At 40.8% G+C, this 15902-nt stretch overlaps 1 protein-coding gene across 1 annotated transcript in view; it reads right to left on the minus strand.

Moving 5' to 3' along the window:
* hpse2 (heparanase 2) overlaps nucleotides 1-15902 on the minus strand; it is a 61249-nt gene that overhangs the window by 15496 nt on the left and 29851 nt on the right. Inside the window, exons 4-9 of the mRNA XM_030772645.1 lie at nucleotides 12362-12535; nucleotides 10845-11016; nucleotides 8684-8731; nucleotides 4219-4312; nucleotides 2556-2662; nucleotides 1986-2100 (exon numbers count right to left, since the gene is read on the minus strand). Of these exons, the coding sequence (XP_030628505.1) occupies nucleotides 1986-2100; nucleotides 2556-2662; nucleotides 4219-4312; nucleotides 8684-8731; nucleotides 10845-11016; nucleotides 12362-12535 (710 nt within the window). The remainder of the gene's footprint in view (nucleotides 1-1985; nucleotides 2101-2555; nucleotides 2663-4218; nucleotides 4313-8683; nucleotides 8732-10844; nucleotides 11017-12361; nucleotides 12536-15902) is intronic.

Consider the following 15902-nt stretch of genomic DNA (forward strand, 5'->3'; position numbering starts at 1 on the left):
CCAGCTATGTTTAAAGCATTGTGATCTCTGCAGGGGGCAAATATTCATAGAAATAACCAAGAGAGAACTGTGAACGAGGGAAAAATAATGTCTGTTTCAGCTTTTTTTTTTTTTTTTTTTATCATCGTGAGGAAAATTTTTGACGAAACTCAAACACTGATGCCACAAAGAAAGAAAAAAAAAAGCCCTTCTATGTGGAATACAAACATTCTTGGTTCTGCTGAGATTAAACCAGTCTTGGGCATTGGCACCGGTGGACATTCATTCACATCATTCCATAACCTCAGAGTGGTGCAGCACTTTTCACAAATGTGCATTACGCTGACTTTGATGGTTTTACCATCACAATATGCATGTATATCATTATTATCTTCTCTCTTTTTTCTTTTTTTTTTTTTGCTTTTTTGGTATAACTACCATTGCTTAATGAAAACCGCACATGTCTGCTCCAAGGCTAAAGACAGAATAAGATGTTCTTCACATCTCTTTATGCAACAGAGGGTTTAAAATAAATCATTTTTATTGCACCTTGGCAGTGCAGTATCTTGGCTGATGTCTTCCTTTTACCATATCTATGCCTCTTAGATAAAGAAAAGAAAAAAAAAAAAAAAGAATGTTTTAGCCTAAACACATGTTACTTTATGCAGGTGAGTAGCTTGCTTCACCACTGCCGGTGGGCTGTTAAAGTCGAGGGGGTTCAAGCACAAAATGTATCTATCAACAATCTGGAACCAGTTAGGATTAAATGTAGTGGCTTTGCAATGATGCAGCAGTGGGAGAGGTTTAAAAGGATACACACACATTAATATAATAGGATTAAAATCACACTAAAAACACTGTCCTTTCACAATTCCATGAACTTCCACAATAACAATAACAAAAAAACAAGACTAATCGGTAGAAAGCGGAATCCTTGAACTGAGTTTTTCCTGTGCAGCAAGCGTGCTTTAGGAATGCGCGTTCTCTGGACACGTTTTTTTGGGAACATTCCCGTGAAAAAATGCTCCTTGAAAAGCTCTTGTTGACCAAAGAACCTGACAAGAACTAGACAAAATTTTGGTCTGTTGTTCGACGCATGCAGAGGACATTTAGTTCTGGGGTAGAGTGAAGCCAAGGTTCTCAGCAAAAGCTCGGCTGCTGGAACAGCCAGCCTGAAGGGCTTGGGAAGGGGTACCTTGCGGTGGCTACCTGTAGCGTACCCAGAGATCAGGTTGCATGTCTCTCAGCGTCTGGCTGTTTCACACACTGGGGCACACATGCATGGGGTGGGGGGCGAGGGGCGGGGGAGGGGGGTTGGTGGTTGGAGGAGCAGGTGACACTGTCCTGGACTATTTGACAAAGGTCTTAAGTTTCACCACAGCTCGCCTCAGCAACCCAGTATTCAACACCATTAAACATCTTTCATCTTCGCTAATAGGTCCCACGGGAAAGCCTGCAAGGTGCTGGAGCGGTAGAGTGGAGAGAACCAGGTCTGGTTCAGCTCTTCACCTCATGAGCCCCTGGGGCAGGTGTGCTTTAAGAGCAAAGCAAGTAGCACTTCCACAGGGTTAGAGTGCATACTCCTAATTTGTCTGACCTCTGCACGCATGTTTAAGTGACAGTTTGATAGTAGCGCAAAGATCTTACAGTGGCTTTGACTCTAAACATTTGATAGTATCTATATTTTAAATTCTGTGTTTTAAATTCTATATGAGGAACAGAAGTACCTCGGTGCTCTTCCCTTTGAAAATGTGTTTGTTTGGATTGTGTGTGTGTGTGTGTGTGTGTGTGCCTGTGTGCGTGCGTGTGTGAGTGTGTGTGTGTGTGTGTGTGTGTGTGTGGTGGTGGTGGGGGGAGGGACATTGCCTTTAACTGAGATCAGGCAACAGACTGTCTAGTTTACTGGGTTTTTATTTGAACAAACAAACAAACAAACAAACAAACATGTTTGGTCCTGAAAAGACACAAAACAGATATCTGTAACTCAAACCGTATTTGAAACTTACAGGTAAGGGATTGAAGTGCTGATCCACCAAATGGTTGTAACCGTAGTCGAAGAAGGAATGTCTCAGCACTACATCAATCCCCTGCACTGCCGAGATCCCCAGAGTGTTGAGCCACCTGCACCAAAGAGGAGAGATGAACTGTTAGAAAAACTCTCTTAAAGATAAACACACACACACACACACACACACAATCTTTTCCTTTTTTTTTTTTACAATACTTGTGAGAACTAAGTATTCTAACAGGTATAGCAATATATATAACAGGAGCAAAGAAATGGAGACCTTTTACTGGTCCCCACAAAATGAGCTGCCCTTTACTCCCACGCTCCTCGGCTGTTATTTTTACAGCAAAATGTGTAAAATACTTGGGATAGGGTTAAGAGTAGGGTTGTGTGTGTGTGTGTGTGTGTGTACATGGTGGGATAAAATTGACAGAGCTGAGCTAAGTACCATCACCTGTGGATGTTAACTGGGTTAAACACTTTGTTTATTGAGATAAACACTGACTTCCAAGAGATACTAAATCAGAGTGTTGATATGAGTTTTCATATAAACAAGTCATATACTCACAAGAAGCCAGCTGCAAATGTGTCAGACAAATTGTTGGTGCCTCCTGACCAGGCGGGGCCGACTCCACCCAACCACACCCTCTTCTCTGGAGCATGAGTCTTCACAATCTTAGAAAACAATCACCAAAAACCATAGGCAGTCACATGGATAGCTCACAGATTAAAACAGTGTCAAGATGTGTAATAACCAGAGTTTGTTAGCAATCACTTGGTCGACTCTTCCCGACTGGGATGCAGGGACATGTGGTTTCACTTACAACCGATGACTTTGCACATTGGCTAGAGATTAAATCATGTTAGCAGCTACGTTTTTGCGTGTTAAATACGAACTGGGAGTGGACTCGCGTCGCATCTCACGGACCTTACAGACTTTATTTGCTATGATCTTGCAGGCCCATTGGTCTGTCAACAAAATTTGGAAAGCCGTATTCGTGAAACACATCAAAAACAAGCAACATTTTTATGAGCATTTTTGAGAGAGGCCAAATGGCTGTAAGAATGATTTGCAGTTAATATAGTAGCACGAGTGTGCCAGAGAAATATTAGCCCCTAGAAGTCCATAAAACAACTCAGTTTTGGGGAAGATTATGCCAGGATATGGTGACAATAAAGACATGCTGACCATTTTAAGCCACAGCTGGGCTGAACTTTTGAAAACCAACTGGTGTAACTGTCAGTTCTACATATTGATTGTGCCGCCAAGCAAACACAAGCAAGGCTAACAAAGGCAGACAATTCTCGGATAGTGTCCTTATTATCATAAATGCATGAAATGTCCAATTTAGACATTCAGTCACACTGCTAATATTGCTGTATGAAACAAAACAAAAAACATGTATAATAAACATGATCTATTATACAGATCAAAAGGCATCACAGATGGGGAAAAAGGTTCTAACACATTAGCAAGACATGTTACTTTAGATTGTCAGCATAGCAGTAAGTAATAGGCTATCCATTACGTAAGGAGAAAACATTTTTCCTTCTTTGGCTTGATGTTTTTGAAAACATGTTTCTTTCTGAGGGAGAGACTAATTCAGATGTGTAAGCTCCATTAGAGGACCCTCCTTTTTACAGACTCTGAGTTGTGAGGGTTGGCCTGAATGTTGAATGACCTCACATTGCTTATTAACCCAAAAGGAGTATTCCCAGTCCAGGCTAGACTTGGACCTGCCATACTGGCCAAGTAGTTAACTGTAACCCCACTCCACAACCATCCCACCCCTCCCCTGCCTGCCCCGCCTTCTTTAAATCCTTAATTCCTGCCCCCTCAATCCCTGGCCCACCCTGCCGAACCGGTTTCAGCTTGTTAGGGAAGCTGTGGTTGAGACCTAAGCCCCAGCATAAGGTTATAGAGCCTCAAAAGTCCTGTAATGAGGAGAAAGGAGAGTTTACTACTTCCACTCTCCGGACATGCTCCCCTACTTATAGCTCTAACACCATTAGTGTCAAGGGTAACCCAATAAAACTGCGACTCAACTCTGCCTCAGGACTTCCCTCCTTTTGTTGTTATGTTCCACTGGGCAACAGACAAAGCAACATACAAGGGTATTATTTAGGTTGTAGGAATAAATCAAAAAACAGTGTGATCCTTATTTCACAGTATTCTTAATCCTGTGTGGGGAGTAGACAGGGAGAGCAATGGTGAGAGTCTCTGCACTGACCTTCAGCACCTTAGTGATCTGCTCAGTGAGTGTATCCAGAAGCCGAGTCTTCATGAAGTCCTCCACTTTGGCCACTCGCCTATCGATGTAGTAACTGTACAGACCAGAATACAGTACAGTAAGACTTGATGACCTTAAGTCAGCAGTTAGAAAATACTATGAGGAAAAAAACAAACAAACAATCTTTGATATAACATGCTTAAGCATAATTTAAGGTCTAGATTCAAACAGCTAAATACGCACAGAAATGTAATAAGCGCAGGTAGGCTTCTTTGGCCGCGTTCACACCCAAACATGGCTATTGATCTGTGTTTTGTTTAATACTGTCATGCCCACACTAAGTACGATTAACAGCTGGGATGACCACTGTATTAACTAGTTATTCTGCAGGCAGGTAGTGTCTGTCATAATTGTTTATAGTGAACATGCAAATGAGCTTGGCCGCACACTCTTACAACAACCAGGGCCGACTCCAACTAGCTGATACACAGTATTCAACTACACGTCAACCTGAATGGAGGAACCGATGGTTCAAGCTAGGGAGTCAACTTAACATGAGCCAGAGGCAAAATCCTCAGGATGAAAGAGCGCAGAGACAACATCCAGGGCAAAATAAAATCCACTAACTGAAACGTACAAACTTGTCAGGAGAATAGTGGAGGACAGATTTAGTATAAAACTAGAATTTGCACATGTTAGACATTTATACCCACATCAAGATAATGCTCGAATGTCATAGTAAAAACAGGATTAAGTCCAATACACTGTCTACGCAGAAAGCAGCCTTGTTTCTCTAAATTGTGTGCTAATCCTCTGGAAAACATTGGCAGTTAACAGAAATCCGACAGATCTCGCTGCCATTCAGTCACGCAAAAAAAAAAAAAAAAAAAGCCAAAATAGGGTTTCTTTAAGAGATCCTGAAGTTTTTAATAGTTTAGAACCACGTAACGTCTGAGACATGTGTAACAAATTTTTCAAAGTTGAAGACTGTTGTCTACTTTGACACTTTTAACATAGTAGCAGCTTCCTCTTTGCTGGCTAGCACAAGCTTAATCCATCCTTTCTTTGCTGCAATATTTTCCCTTCCAAAAGTGACCCCCCCGCCCCGACAAAATAACCACAGAGTAAACAAGGCGTCAGGTTGTTCCTCAAGTCAATCCAACCAGTTGTGCCAACAATGAAAAAGACTGCCACAGTGGAATTCAAAATGAAAAAGACTGCCACAGCGGAATTCAAAATGAAAAAGACTGCTACGATGGAAATCCAAATGTTGTGATTTGGATACCGATTAAGTTATCTGAAAAAGCCAAAGAGGGAGATGTTTCAAAACAGTTAACCTTTTTTTCGGCATTTCAAAAAGCGAAAAGTAGAAATTTCACCACATGATGGGTTTCTCTTGGCCACGAGACAAATTCTGCTCGTGAATGATTCCTTTCAATAGAGAGACAATGTTGTCCTTGTACTACCTATACTTATGCAAGATTCGTTTGATCTGCAGTTAAGCCATACATGTTAAAGGAAGACAGCAAAGTTTCTCAACTAAAACAAATAACAGATTTCATCTGTAAAGTGTATTAAGATGTCAAGGGAGATGGCATTGACGAGACTCAGAGCAGCTTTCTGTCAAAACGCAGACGCCGTGAGTGAGAAGAAGAGCTGTTGATGAAATAGTGTTTGGGATGACCATCTGGAGAAAGGGTGTGGGAAGAGAGACACAGAGAGGCTTCCGTGATTCCTCCCGTTTTCAAGCGAAGCCCCTCAGAGTCTTACGCTGTTGAAGGAATAGTGGGTCTCTGTGGATACGGACCTTCCAAATTTACGACTCCTAGGAGACCGAGACTGCACAACAGTGGAGGCAACAAATCTTCATTATCCTTGGATTTCAAACAGCAGTGAATAACCTATGCACTCCCCTCAGATTATTTTTAGGATCTCGGTCTACATTTGTAGTGTCACAGGTCCAGTGTCTGCAGCACATTAGACAACGTCTTTCTACAACCGCATACAACTTTGTCGATGTCTCTCACCACACTCTGCAAGTCTGGAAACATATAAAGTAAGGCAAAGAGTTAGAAAGTGAGAGAGAGAGTTATAGAGGGGGGGCAGGAGAGAGAGAGAGCTGTCAAGAGGGCATCTGTTTCATTGTACATCTCAGAGTAGGCAAGGACATCCTCTCATCGAAAAAGAAGAATTGGTTAGTGCTCAGCCTCATGCACCAATAACTCTTTCTCTGACATCAGACCTGAGCTTACATCATGGACCAAAAAAAAAACCAAAACAAAAAAAACATGTCATACCTGGAACATTCTGTAAAGTGAAGCTGCAAGTCTAATGCGGTAAAACAACAGAATCAAGAGACAGACCAACTAAGAGCAGGACTCTGAAACTGTTTGCAGTCCAAGCCAATAACTGTTCAAGTTCATGTGAAAACAGTATGGCAGAGAAGAATGACACCACTGTGGTCGTACCTTTCTCCTCCAGTTCACCATAAAAATGAACAGAGACAGTGTGTTTTGGTAGAATAGGCCGAACTTTAAGAAAGTAATAGATTTTCAGCTTCCAAGATCCGATTACGTTGAAATTCTTGTGTGTATTTACTAGCGGGACGTCAAAAACAACTCCAATGCCAGCATTGAATTCTCTGGCTGGGCCATCTTACAGAGGTCAGTTGTGGTATTATTCTAGGTGTCTAGGAATCCCACAGATACAATAAAACAATAATTGTGAGGGGCAAACGTGTGAGAACATATGGTTTGAGTTTGCCAGTGTGGGTGGTGTTTTTCTTTTCTTTTTTTTTTTACTTTGTCACCCCTTCTGTCTTCCGCTTCCCTTAATTAGGGCTGACCTCTGGATTAATGAGTCACATTAAGCAGTTACCTTGTTTTCAAAGATTTCCAAGCTCACCACCTCTTTCCCAACACAGGGGTCCTCCTAATTGGGTGGGGGGTGACTCAATCTTGCTTTTGCCCTTATAACTTTTAATGGCCTTGGCGATTGGGAACTCTAATAGTGAAAATAATTCGACCCACCTCAGCATGTAACTAATTAAAAGCCATTGGAAACACATCCAAAAGTCAGAGATAAAAGAAAGTGTCTATTGGTTAATGAGCTTGTTTTGAATAGTTGGGCATTGGTGCCAGTAGATGAGAAGTCTTGGTCTACCACATTGCAAAACACAATGTTGTGCAACAATTGTCATTTTTGAAAAAAAAAAAACAACAAAGTAAGGTTTACAGAAGAACTCATCTGGTTGGGCTATCATAGATGAGCCCAAGATTAATATCAAGCTTCTCTTGCAAGCTGTCTTTGCCCTCCATGTAAAAGATTGACCACGCGCAATTCATCATGTTGTGAAACTGAGAGAAACTCTCAGCGTCTGCAGTAGTTTACTGCAATCCTTTCATTTTCTGTAAGGTACGGCATTGCAGTTAGAATATGCACAGCACAGTTTTCTCTTCAGACAAGCTTGCAACCTCGCCTCCAGCTGACACCTGACCAGACAACCAACAGTTCAGGGATACAGCCAGCTGTCCTAAGGCAAATTTGTCAAAAATATGCTTCTAGCCAAATTCCATTCCATGGAGTGGATTTCACACTTAACCGAGCCTACCTCCAGAAAAAGAGGCGAGCTCTGTGGGAATCCTTAGGAGTAAAAATCGACTTGAGGTACATTTCTTGAACGAACTGCATTTTTTTTTTAACTTTTCTTTTCCCAAATTCCAAAGTTCTTCAGCCCAAATAAAAACATTTAAAAATTTCAAACACAACATCCAGGTTAATTCCAAATTTCAACGCACGCTGATCTTACTCCAAAATAACAGCGGCAAAAAGACAAACCGGTATAAAATGAAACTAACCATTAAGAAGGTACTAGAAATGATGCTAAATTTGAAGTCCAAATATAAACCAACACATAAAGTTAATGAATGTTAACCTACTTCAATATTTTTCAAAATGCTAGTCTTTAATTATAGAGATTGAAGGGCTTTTTAATCAGTTGTTGACAAGAGCTTTTTAAAACACTCCAAAGTAATGGTGCCTAATGAGATAAAGGAAGGGCCTGAAATTGGAGGTCTGTATGTGTTTGGTTGGAGTGTGTTTTCACCTCCTGGCTTTAACCCTTTGAACAGGTGTTACCAATTACAGACTTAAGTATATTGTGCAAAGTGGTCTCCACCATTCTCTGGAGAGGACAAGAGAACTGGCCATCCCAGTCTCCTGGGCAGGTCAGATTGTTTGAAAATAAATGCTAGTTGTTGTAAATGAATTCCCCCTAAAATACAATAAAGAGTCAATTCAGGGTTGCCTAGGTGAAAATCATAACAAAATTATTTAGCAACTCCCCTTCATATCGTACACCATGCTACTTCTGGTTACAGTGAAAATGATCTTAATTTTTTTTTTTCTTTCCAGTTTTAGTGTATAAATTTTCTATAATAAAAATACAAAAGGGTAAAATACCTACTGTTGCCACGTAACCGCATCAACAACAGAGCCACCGTTCTTCATAAACCTGTGAGAGAGACAGTAAAGAGAATCAACCATGATTGAAGCTAAGTCAACTTTTGTTATTTACAGCTGCAATGTCAGCCTGCCTTGCAATTGTAAATGACCCTTATTATGAAGAATGTGGGCTCAGACACTCAGTGCGAATGTCAGCGTTGACACAAACCAATCACACCAACAGCAGGCATGCTTACAGTGTGTGTAGAGACAGTCATCTCTCAAGCTGTGTGTAAACTGGCTCTGAGAAGACGTGACATGACAGCTTACGAGTGGGCTGCACCGCTTCATTCGGAGCACGATGTAGCTCTCCTTTTTTGGGAGCGAGAATCTTTCCGAGAGAAGGGTTCGTTTTCTAAACAGTCTTTCAGCCGAATTGAGAGGTGGACGTGTGATTTGTGCTGTAAAGCTACTCCCACCACCCTGTTCAACCCGAGCACCGTTTTCCCCTTTTCCCCCTCCCAACAGACCCCTCTCACGTCTACAGCGTTCAAATCACATTCATCATCTTCATTTCGGCAGAGACTGGTAGCAGCACGGGGTGGCCTCTTTTCTTTTTTTTTGTTTTTTTTTTTTTTTTCGTGAGGAAGACCTTCAACAGAGCAGTTGTGCTCATCCGTCAAAATGTCTGGCCAAAGTCAGAGCTCAAAATGACAAAGACAGGCAAACAGAACGAAGGAGACTGAAGTGATCCACAGCAAGAAATCGGATCGGAAAAGAAACAGTCTGGCAGACGTCTCTTAATGAAGATAACGTCAAGCCTTAAAATCTGTCCAAACTCCCCCCCCCCCCCCCCCCCCCACTGGGTGTCTGTAAATTCACTGCAATTTCAGCACCGCAGGGTTTTAGTGCATGGCCTAGATATTACTGGTGGTTAAAAGGAATGCATCTACTCTTCTCCTTGTAAAACGTTTGGTGCGTTTTGGAGGTGTATGCTTTTTTGGGGTCTCATCACTCTTGCTAGTGGAGACTGCTTGTGTGGAGAGTGAAGACAGAGTCTGTTGTGAGCCTCTGATTGCCTGAGTGAGGGAGATTTGGTCAGGCACTGACAGATTTATGCTTTGCTCTGTTGTATATGTACCATAACCAATTAGCAACCGCTTACTGTCTTGAATTGGTCTCATTATCCGACAATCCAAGGATGTGGCCGCTTGCATGAAAGCATGAGAAACCAAGAAATATAGACACTTTGTTGCCAGAGGTATTTTGGTCAAATGTTTTTTATAGAATAAAGTACCATGAAATAAATTGAGTAATTCCATTACAAAATTTTAAAGACAAGGCCCAAATGAGAACAATGTGGCCATAAAAATGAGCACATCAAAGTCAAAGTTGAATTCTTTCATTATAATCAGCTTTTTGCTGGTAATTAATTTACTGTACACATATGCCGGACATGCCGTCTGTGGAGCTGATGGTCTTATTTTCCAACCAAGCGTTCACTTAAACCAATTCGTGACGATTGTGAATTAATCGCACATTCTTGAAAAGCACCAAAGCCTAACTCCACTTTTGTTGTTTTATGATTTTAAATAACAAGTGGAAAAATGTAAGTCTACTGAGGAATTCAGAGTGCAACGTGGACCAATGTTCTGTAGGTCCTTGTCATATATGAGTAGGGAGAGAGAGAGAAGGGGGACAGCTCTTTTTGTCGAAGAGAGCACCCAGGACACAGGTGGAATATTGCTCAGTCACGCTATAAATCGAGTGACACTTTATTTAGCTGACAGGGAATTTCATTGGTGCAATGGGCCCCAGCAATAACAGCACACTTGGAGCAACATAAACATGCCGCAGCTATGTGCTCCACAATGCAGACGGCCAGCGTGAGGCTCTCCCTGTAACAATGAATGTAGGAGATGGACTAATTCAGCGTGAGTCCTGAGAAAAATGTGGAGAACATTGTGCAGGCCTCTTCGCTTTGAGCAAATAATCGAAGGGCGCGGTAGAGTAAGGACTTCGAGAAAACAGAAAGCGGCTTATGTTCACCAAACTAAAACTCGCTAGCTTCGTCTGGGTTGAGTCATATCGTTTCCTATCTTTTGGTCAGAAGTATAACGCTCTAATATCAGTTCACACATCCAAAACTGTAACCCAAGCTATCGCATTTTGTGATCACTCACCCCTCCAGCAGAAGGATTGCATTTTTTCGGGGACGGCCAATGTTGGGGCCGTAGAGGTTGGCTTTGTTGTAGTAGCGAACTGACTGAAGTAATGTCCTCAGAAGGATGTAGTCCTGTGCCAGTCGTGTGCTATTTATCGAACGATCCACCATGGTGCGATAACTGTTGGGCTCTGCGTGGAATAACAAGAAGCAAAAATCGAGTAACGGCGTTATTCATATGGAAAAAGTAGAGATATGTGGGCTGTTCCTTCAACAGTGAAAACATTCAATGCATAATAAGATTCCGTGCCAAATCACTGTGCTGTGATCAGAGTCCTCACAGATAACCAGAAATACAAAGAAAACCCCATCAGAATATGTATTTGTGGGGCTTTGATGTCACTGGATTGGTATACGCCATCAACAGAGGCGTAGCCCATTAATTAGCCATTTTATGAAGTAATAACTTCCACACTGATACAATGAAATCAGTATGTAATGACTCACGTTACATTCCATATACTACAAAATCACATTTCATGTAATTTGGGTCTGTAGTTTATTAAAAGTCTTGTTTCAAGGGTTTTTTCATAAAAAAAACCCAAAAAAACGATGGAAATCCAATATGAGTTGAAATGCTGAAAATGGCAGACACTCAACATGATGGGCAAAGCTTAAATAAATTTTTTTTTTTTTTTACACAAAAATTTTCAGATTCAATCCAAATTACTGTTTGTGTTGAATGATGGAACTCAGTAGCGCCCAGTATATTGCTCAAATAAACAAGGAAAGGATTTAATATTCGTATAGCATTTCACGCAGATTAATAATTCCATTTAAGGGTCATGTCTGTGTTTCTTAAAAATGAATACTTCCTTTATAGGCTTTTCTTTTGCCGCATTTGTTCTGCAAACTTTAATCATACAGCAGCCAAAGAAGTTACAGGCGTTTCATATGAAATGTCACATCTTTAGGAGTAGCTGTTAGGGTGAGACTTTTACAAGCGTTTTTAAAAAAAAAAAAAAAAAAAAAAAACTATGGCACTCTATACTGACTCAGAGCCATGATGTGCCACGTCTGAGCTAGTAAAATTTGTCATGCTAGGTTTACCAGAATGGAAATGGTGCCTTTTTAAAGTCTGGAATTTTTACATGGTTTCCACCAGTGAGCGAATCAGAGAGCTCGCCATACATGTGCGCTTTGCGTGCACCAATAAACATTGCACTGAACAGAAATGGGAATACATAGCTTGCTGTATCATAGCTGACCGATGGCATTCCACAAGAAAGTCCACCAGAGATGACTGTAATTCTAAAAGACAAAAACTGAAAAAATGTGCCAAAAAGAAAATATTTCGATTTCGAGCTCAGAGCGACTTGAAAAGACAAATCCAACGGAACACTCCGTAACAGACTATACTGATATTTCAAAGGACATATTTACCTCCATGTGGATCCTTAGCAGTCATGTATAAAGCCCCCAAAACCCCAAATATTTGACATTGTCATTCATAATGTTCATAATAGTCCAACTCACCATTTCCAAGTTCCCAGGACATGTTATACTTTTTGCCGGCACTGTACTTCAGGAGACTGAGGGCACTGGATGCATTCCATGAGTTGTCTGGGTTTCGGTGCAAGGCGTTGAGCCCAAAGATCAGATGCAGACCGGCACAATCGGCAAAATTGTACAGTTTGTCTAAAGACCTGGCTGGGAAAAAGCGAGACACAGTTGTAACTTTGATACTTAAAAAAAAAAAAAAAAAATCTGAACTGAATTAGTCTTACCAAACTACAAAATCTTGTCTCGACACAAAAACTCTTGAGCATAAAAGTGTTTTGTCTCAGTAGTCATGGTAAAACCGAGTGGGCAATGTGACCCAAAGAAGTAGGTGACACAGGTTTGATTTTAAGAGCTGATAAAGCAAGTCTTTATAGGAATACCAATGGCAGTGATGGGTAACAGGTGAACAGCATCGCTGTCAAATCAAGTGAATCCCATCTGGAACGTTTGTGATTTTGTCATTTTTATACGTGTCTGCAGGACACTGGACATGTATCAATAAAGAGAAAAACTATGTACCTTGTCATAACACATTTAATATTTGAGTTTTGATCGGAGACTTAGAGGCACTCTCTAAGAATACAGTAGAAGGTAGGTTTGGTTTAAATCTACCAAACTGTACAACAATTTCCCTCAAGCTAAAATTGCTTTAGGACCATACCCAGCAGGTTGTAACTTTCAAAACAAAAAAGAAAAAGAACAAAAGAACAAAAAGCTTTGAAGCAATGACACAAAAGGAAATGTAAAACAGCACAAACAGAGCAGCTCACAAACAAATCGCGCTCAAAAAAAAAAAAAAAAAAAAAGCATGAAAATCAAATCCATGCTCAAAAAAAGAAAAAAGTGGCAGCAGAGAGCTTTGAGTGAAAAACATCTCGACTGGTTATGACAATCACGCCTTTATACTTGGCATCGCCATGTTTTGAAACCCGATCCGTAAAGAGCTGCGACAATAAACATAAATATTGCACTGCACTTTGACTTCATTTCCTGCACTTAAAAAGAACCAGATGAGAGGACCAAGGTGACCTAGTTGGCTACCACTGTTACAAGAACTTAAACCTGTCGCTGACGCGTCAGTCACCGCTGGTTAGGGATATGGAGCTGCACCGCTCATTCTGTAGGTCTGCCTTATTGTTTGTGATTTAACACGTTTGAATTTGCTTGGTTTGGCTGCAAGACTGATGTTCCAGAGACGGTCCAAAGAAAAATAACATTAGTGAACCACACACACACACACACACACACACAATTTGGTTGAAGCGCCATGGGAGAAAAAAACAAAACAAAACAAACAAACAAAAAAAACAATGATACATTTTGATGTGGATTTTCTTTGCCTAAGTATTCATACATGGTCATTTACCCATACAATCAAATACTGGCATTAAAACATAACCAGAAGTAAAACTGCTATTACATCTGACGCAAAATCATATCGGCCCTGTGAAGAATTTTAGTCAGAAAAGAATCTGTGTTCTTGAGAGAGAGAGAGAGCGAGCGAGAGAGAGAGAGAGAGAGAGAGAGAGAGAGATGAGTAAAAAAAAAACCCTTCCAGCAGACAATGTCTTCTACTCCCACATTGTACAGCTAATCTAACTCAAATAAAGCCAGACAAAAACACAGACACAAAACACCATTCCACATGTGCACGAGTTCCTGGAAAATTCCAGTTTCGTGTAACTTTTTTACGGATTTCATCAACTCAAAAAAAAAAACCTGTTATCAAAAAATTAGTTATGTTAGTCAAGGTATTTATGGACAAATAAATGAGTAAGAAAACATATTTGAAGTAAATTGGTTCCATAATGCTGTCCTAAGTATGAACATTTCAAATGGTTCTGTGTTCAAACAGCCCAATTAAGTGTGCACGGCTAAAGCTATAAAACTGCAAAAGCTTTGTTAGTAATGATGTTTTATGCAAGACCGCTGCTCAGCTGACTTATTATTACCATGTTTACTTATTAACCTAATGAGACTAAGAGCACAGCATAAACAAACTGTAACCAAACCAAACGGGACACCATTCCAAAGTCTGGAGATTCAGGGTTAATTATTTTGGCAAGGGACCCAACCATCAAGTCTATCATCACAGCCCCCCCCCCCCCCCACCCCCTGCCAATTACAACCCTTAAGTCATTACACTTAAATGGTCAAAATGTGTTCAAGAGGAGGAGGAGGTGGGGGGGAAGGGTAAAAATTCTGTCTTTCTCTTTGCTTCTGAACCCAAAACGAACTCGAAAACATAGATTTTATGTCTCTCCGACACAATGAATGAGAAGAAGGGTCTTGCTGCCACTAAAGGAGTATTTGGGTAGTCTTCCATAGCCCATAGTCACAGTACAGTGATTAAGATTTAAAAAAAAAAGGTATCAAAGGCAGGTGGGATGGAAAGCAGGGTTACGCTGTCAGAGTTAAGGCTGAAGCAGAACCAGATGTGGCCTCCAGTATGAAGGAATCCAGAGCCTGATTCACCTGAACAAGCTCCCTCAGTAGGGTTCAGTCCCAGCCCGGGGATCTCTGCCAGACAGTGCTCTGCGTGAAGCCGGGTTTATTCTTACAACGTCACACCGCAGAACAATACCAGAGCTTAAAACTAAACCGTTAAAACTAAGCCCACAGCTGCAAATATACCACCTGGAATCTTTTTTTTTTTTTCCCTTGATGGAGAATTTCATGTCATTTCAAAGAAAAAATAAAATATCGCAATTTCAAACATGGTGATTCAGTTTTGTGACATACATCCACACACACACACACACACACACACACACACACACACAAAAACATAAATATTGAAATAATGAAATCAGTCAAATAATAGCAAATCAAATTCCACATTTGTTTCCTTTTGTGCAGGTATTTTAGATTTTTTTTTTCCACCACATGTATGTTTCTGAGGGGGTAACTGATTACATTATCTAATTCTCCAAAATCTTCTTTCATAGTGTTTCATTTTGCGAAGAAAGCAGAGGAGCCTTCAGCGAAAGAGCTACTTGTCCCAAGGACAGCCTATGTGATCAGTTCAACGTTGATAATGTAGGGTAATTACCCCGTGAATGGCACCCAGACCCCCCCCCCTTCCTGAGGGCTCAGAACAAAGCCCAACACACCGCACTGTGTGGAGAGTGCATGGGTAGCAGCAGCAACAGCAGGCAATCCTGGTTCACATTTAGAGAAAACATTCAAAGTGCTTACAGACGTAAGCACTGTCTGTCTCTCTCTCTCTCTCTCTCTCTTTGTGTCTTTCCCTCTCTCGCTAGAGGAGTATTAGACTGGGAGTTAAAGTGGAATAACAACCACAGAATAATTAAGATAAATGACAGATTAGAAAATGAAGTGCAAAAAAAAAAAAAAAAAGCCAAGAATCCTTGGAAACACGCTGTTGTTCTTGGACAACCTTGATGTTTCGCATACAAAGTTTGCTGGGCTCCTGTTGTTCACTGAAAACGTTTTTTTTTTTATCATTAAGCTAGAAAGTATCGCTGAGTGGTATCTGCAGCGGTTTAAGATG

The sequence above is a fragment of the Chanos chanos genome, chromosome 4, assembly GCF_902362185.1.
Source record: "Chanos chanos chromosome 4, fChaCha1.1, whole genome shotgun sequence".
NCBI classification, from domain to species: Eukaryota; Metazoa; Chordata; class Actinopteri; order Gonorynchiformes; family Chanidae; genus Chanos; species Chanos chanos.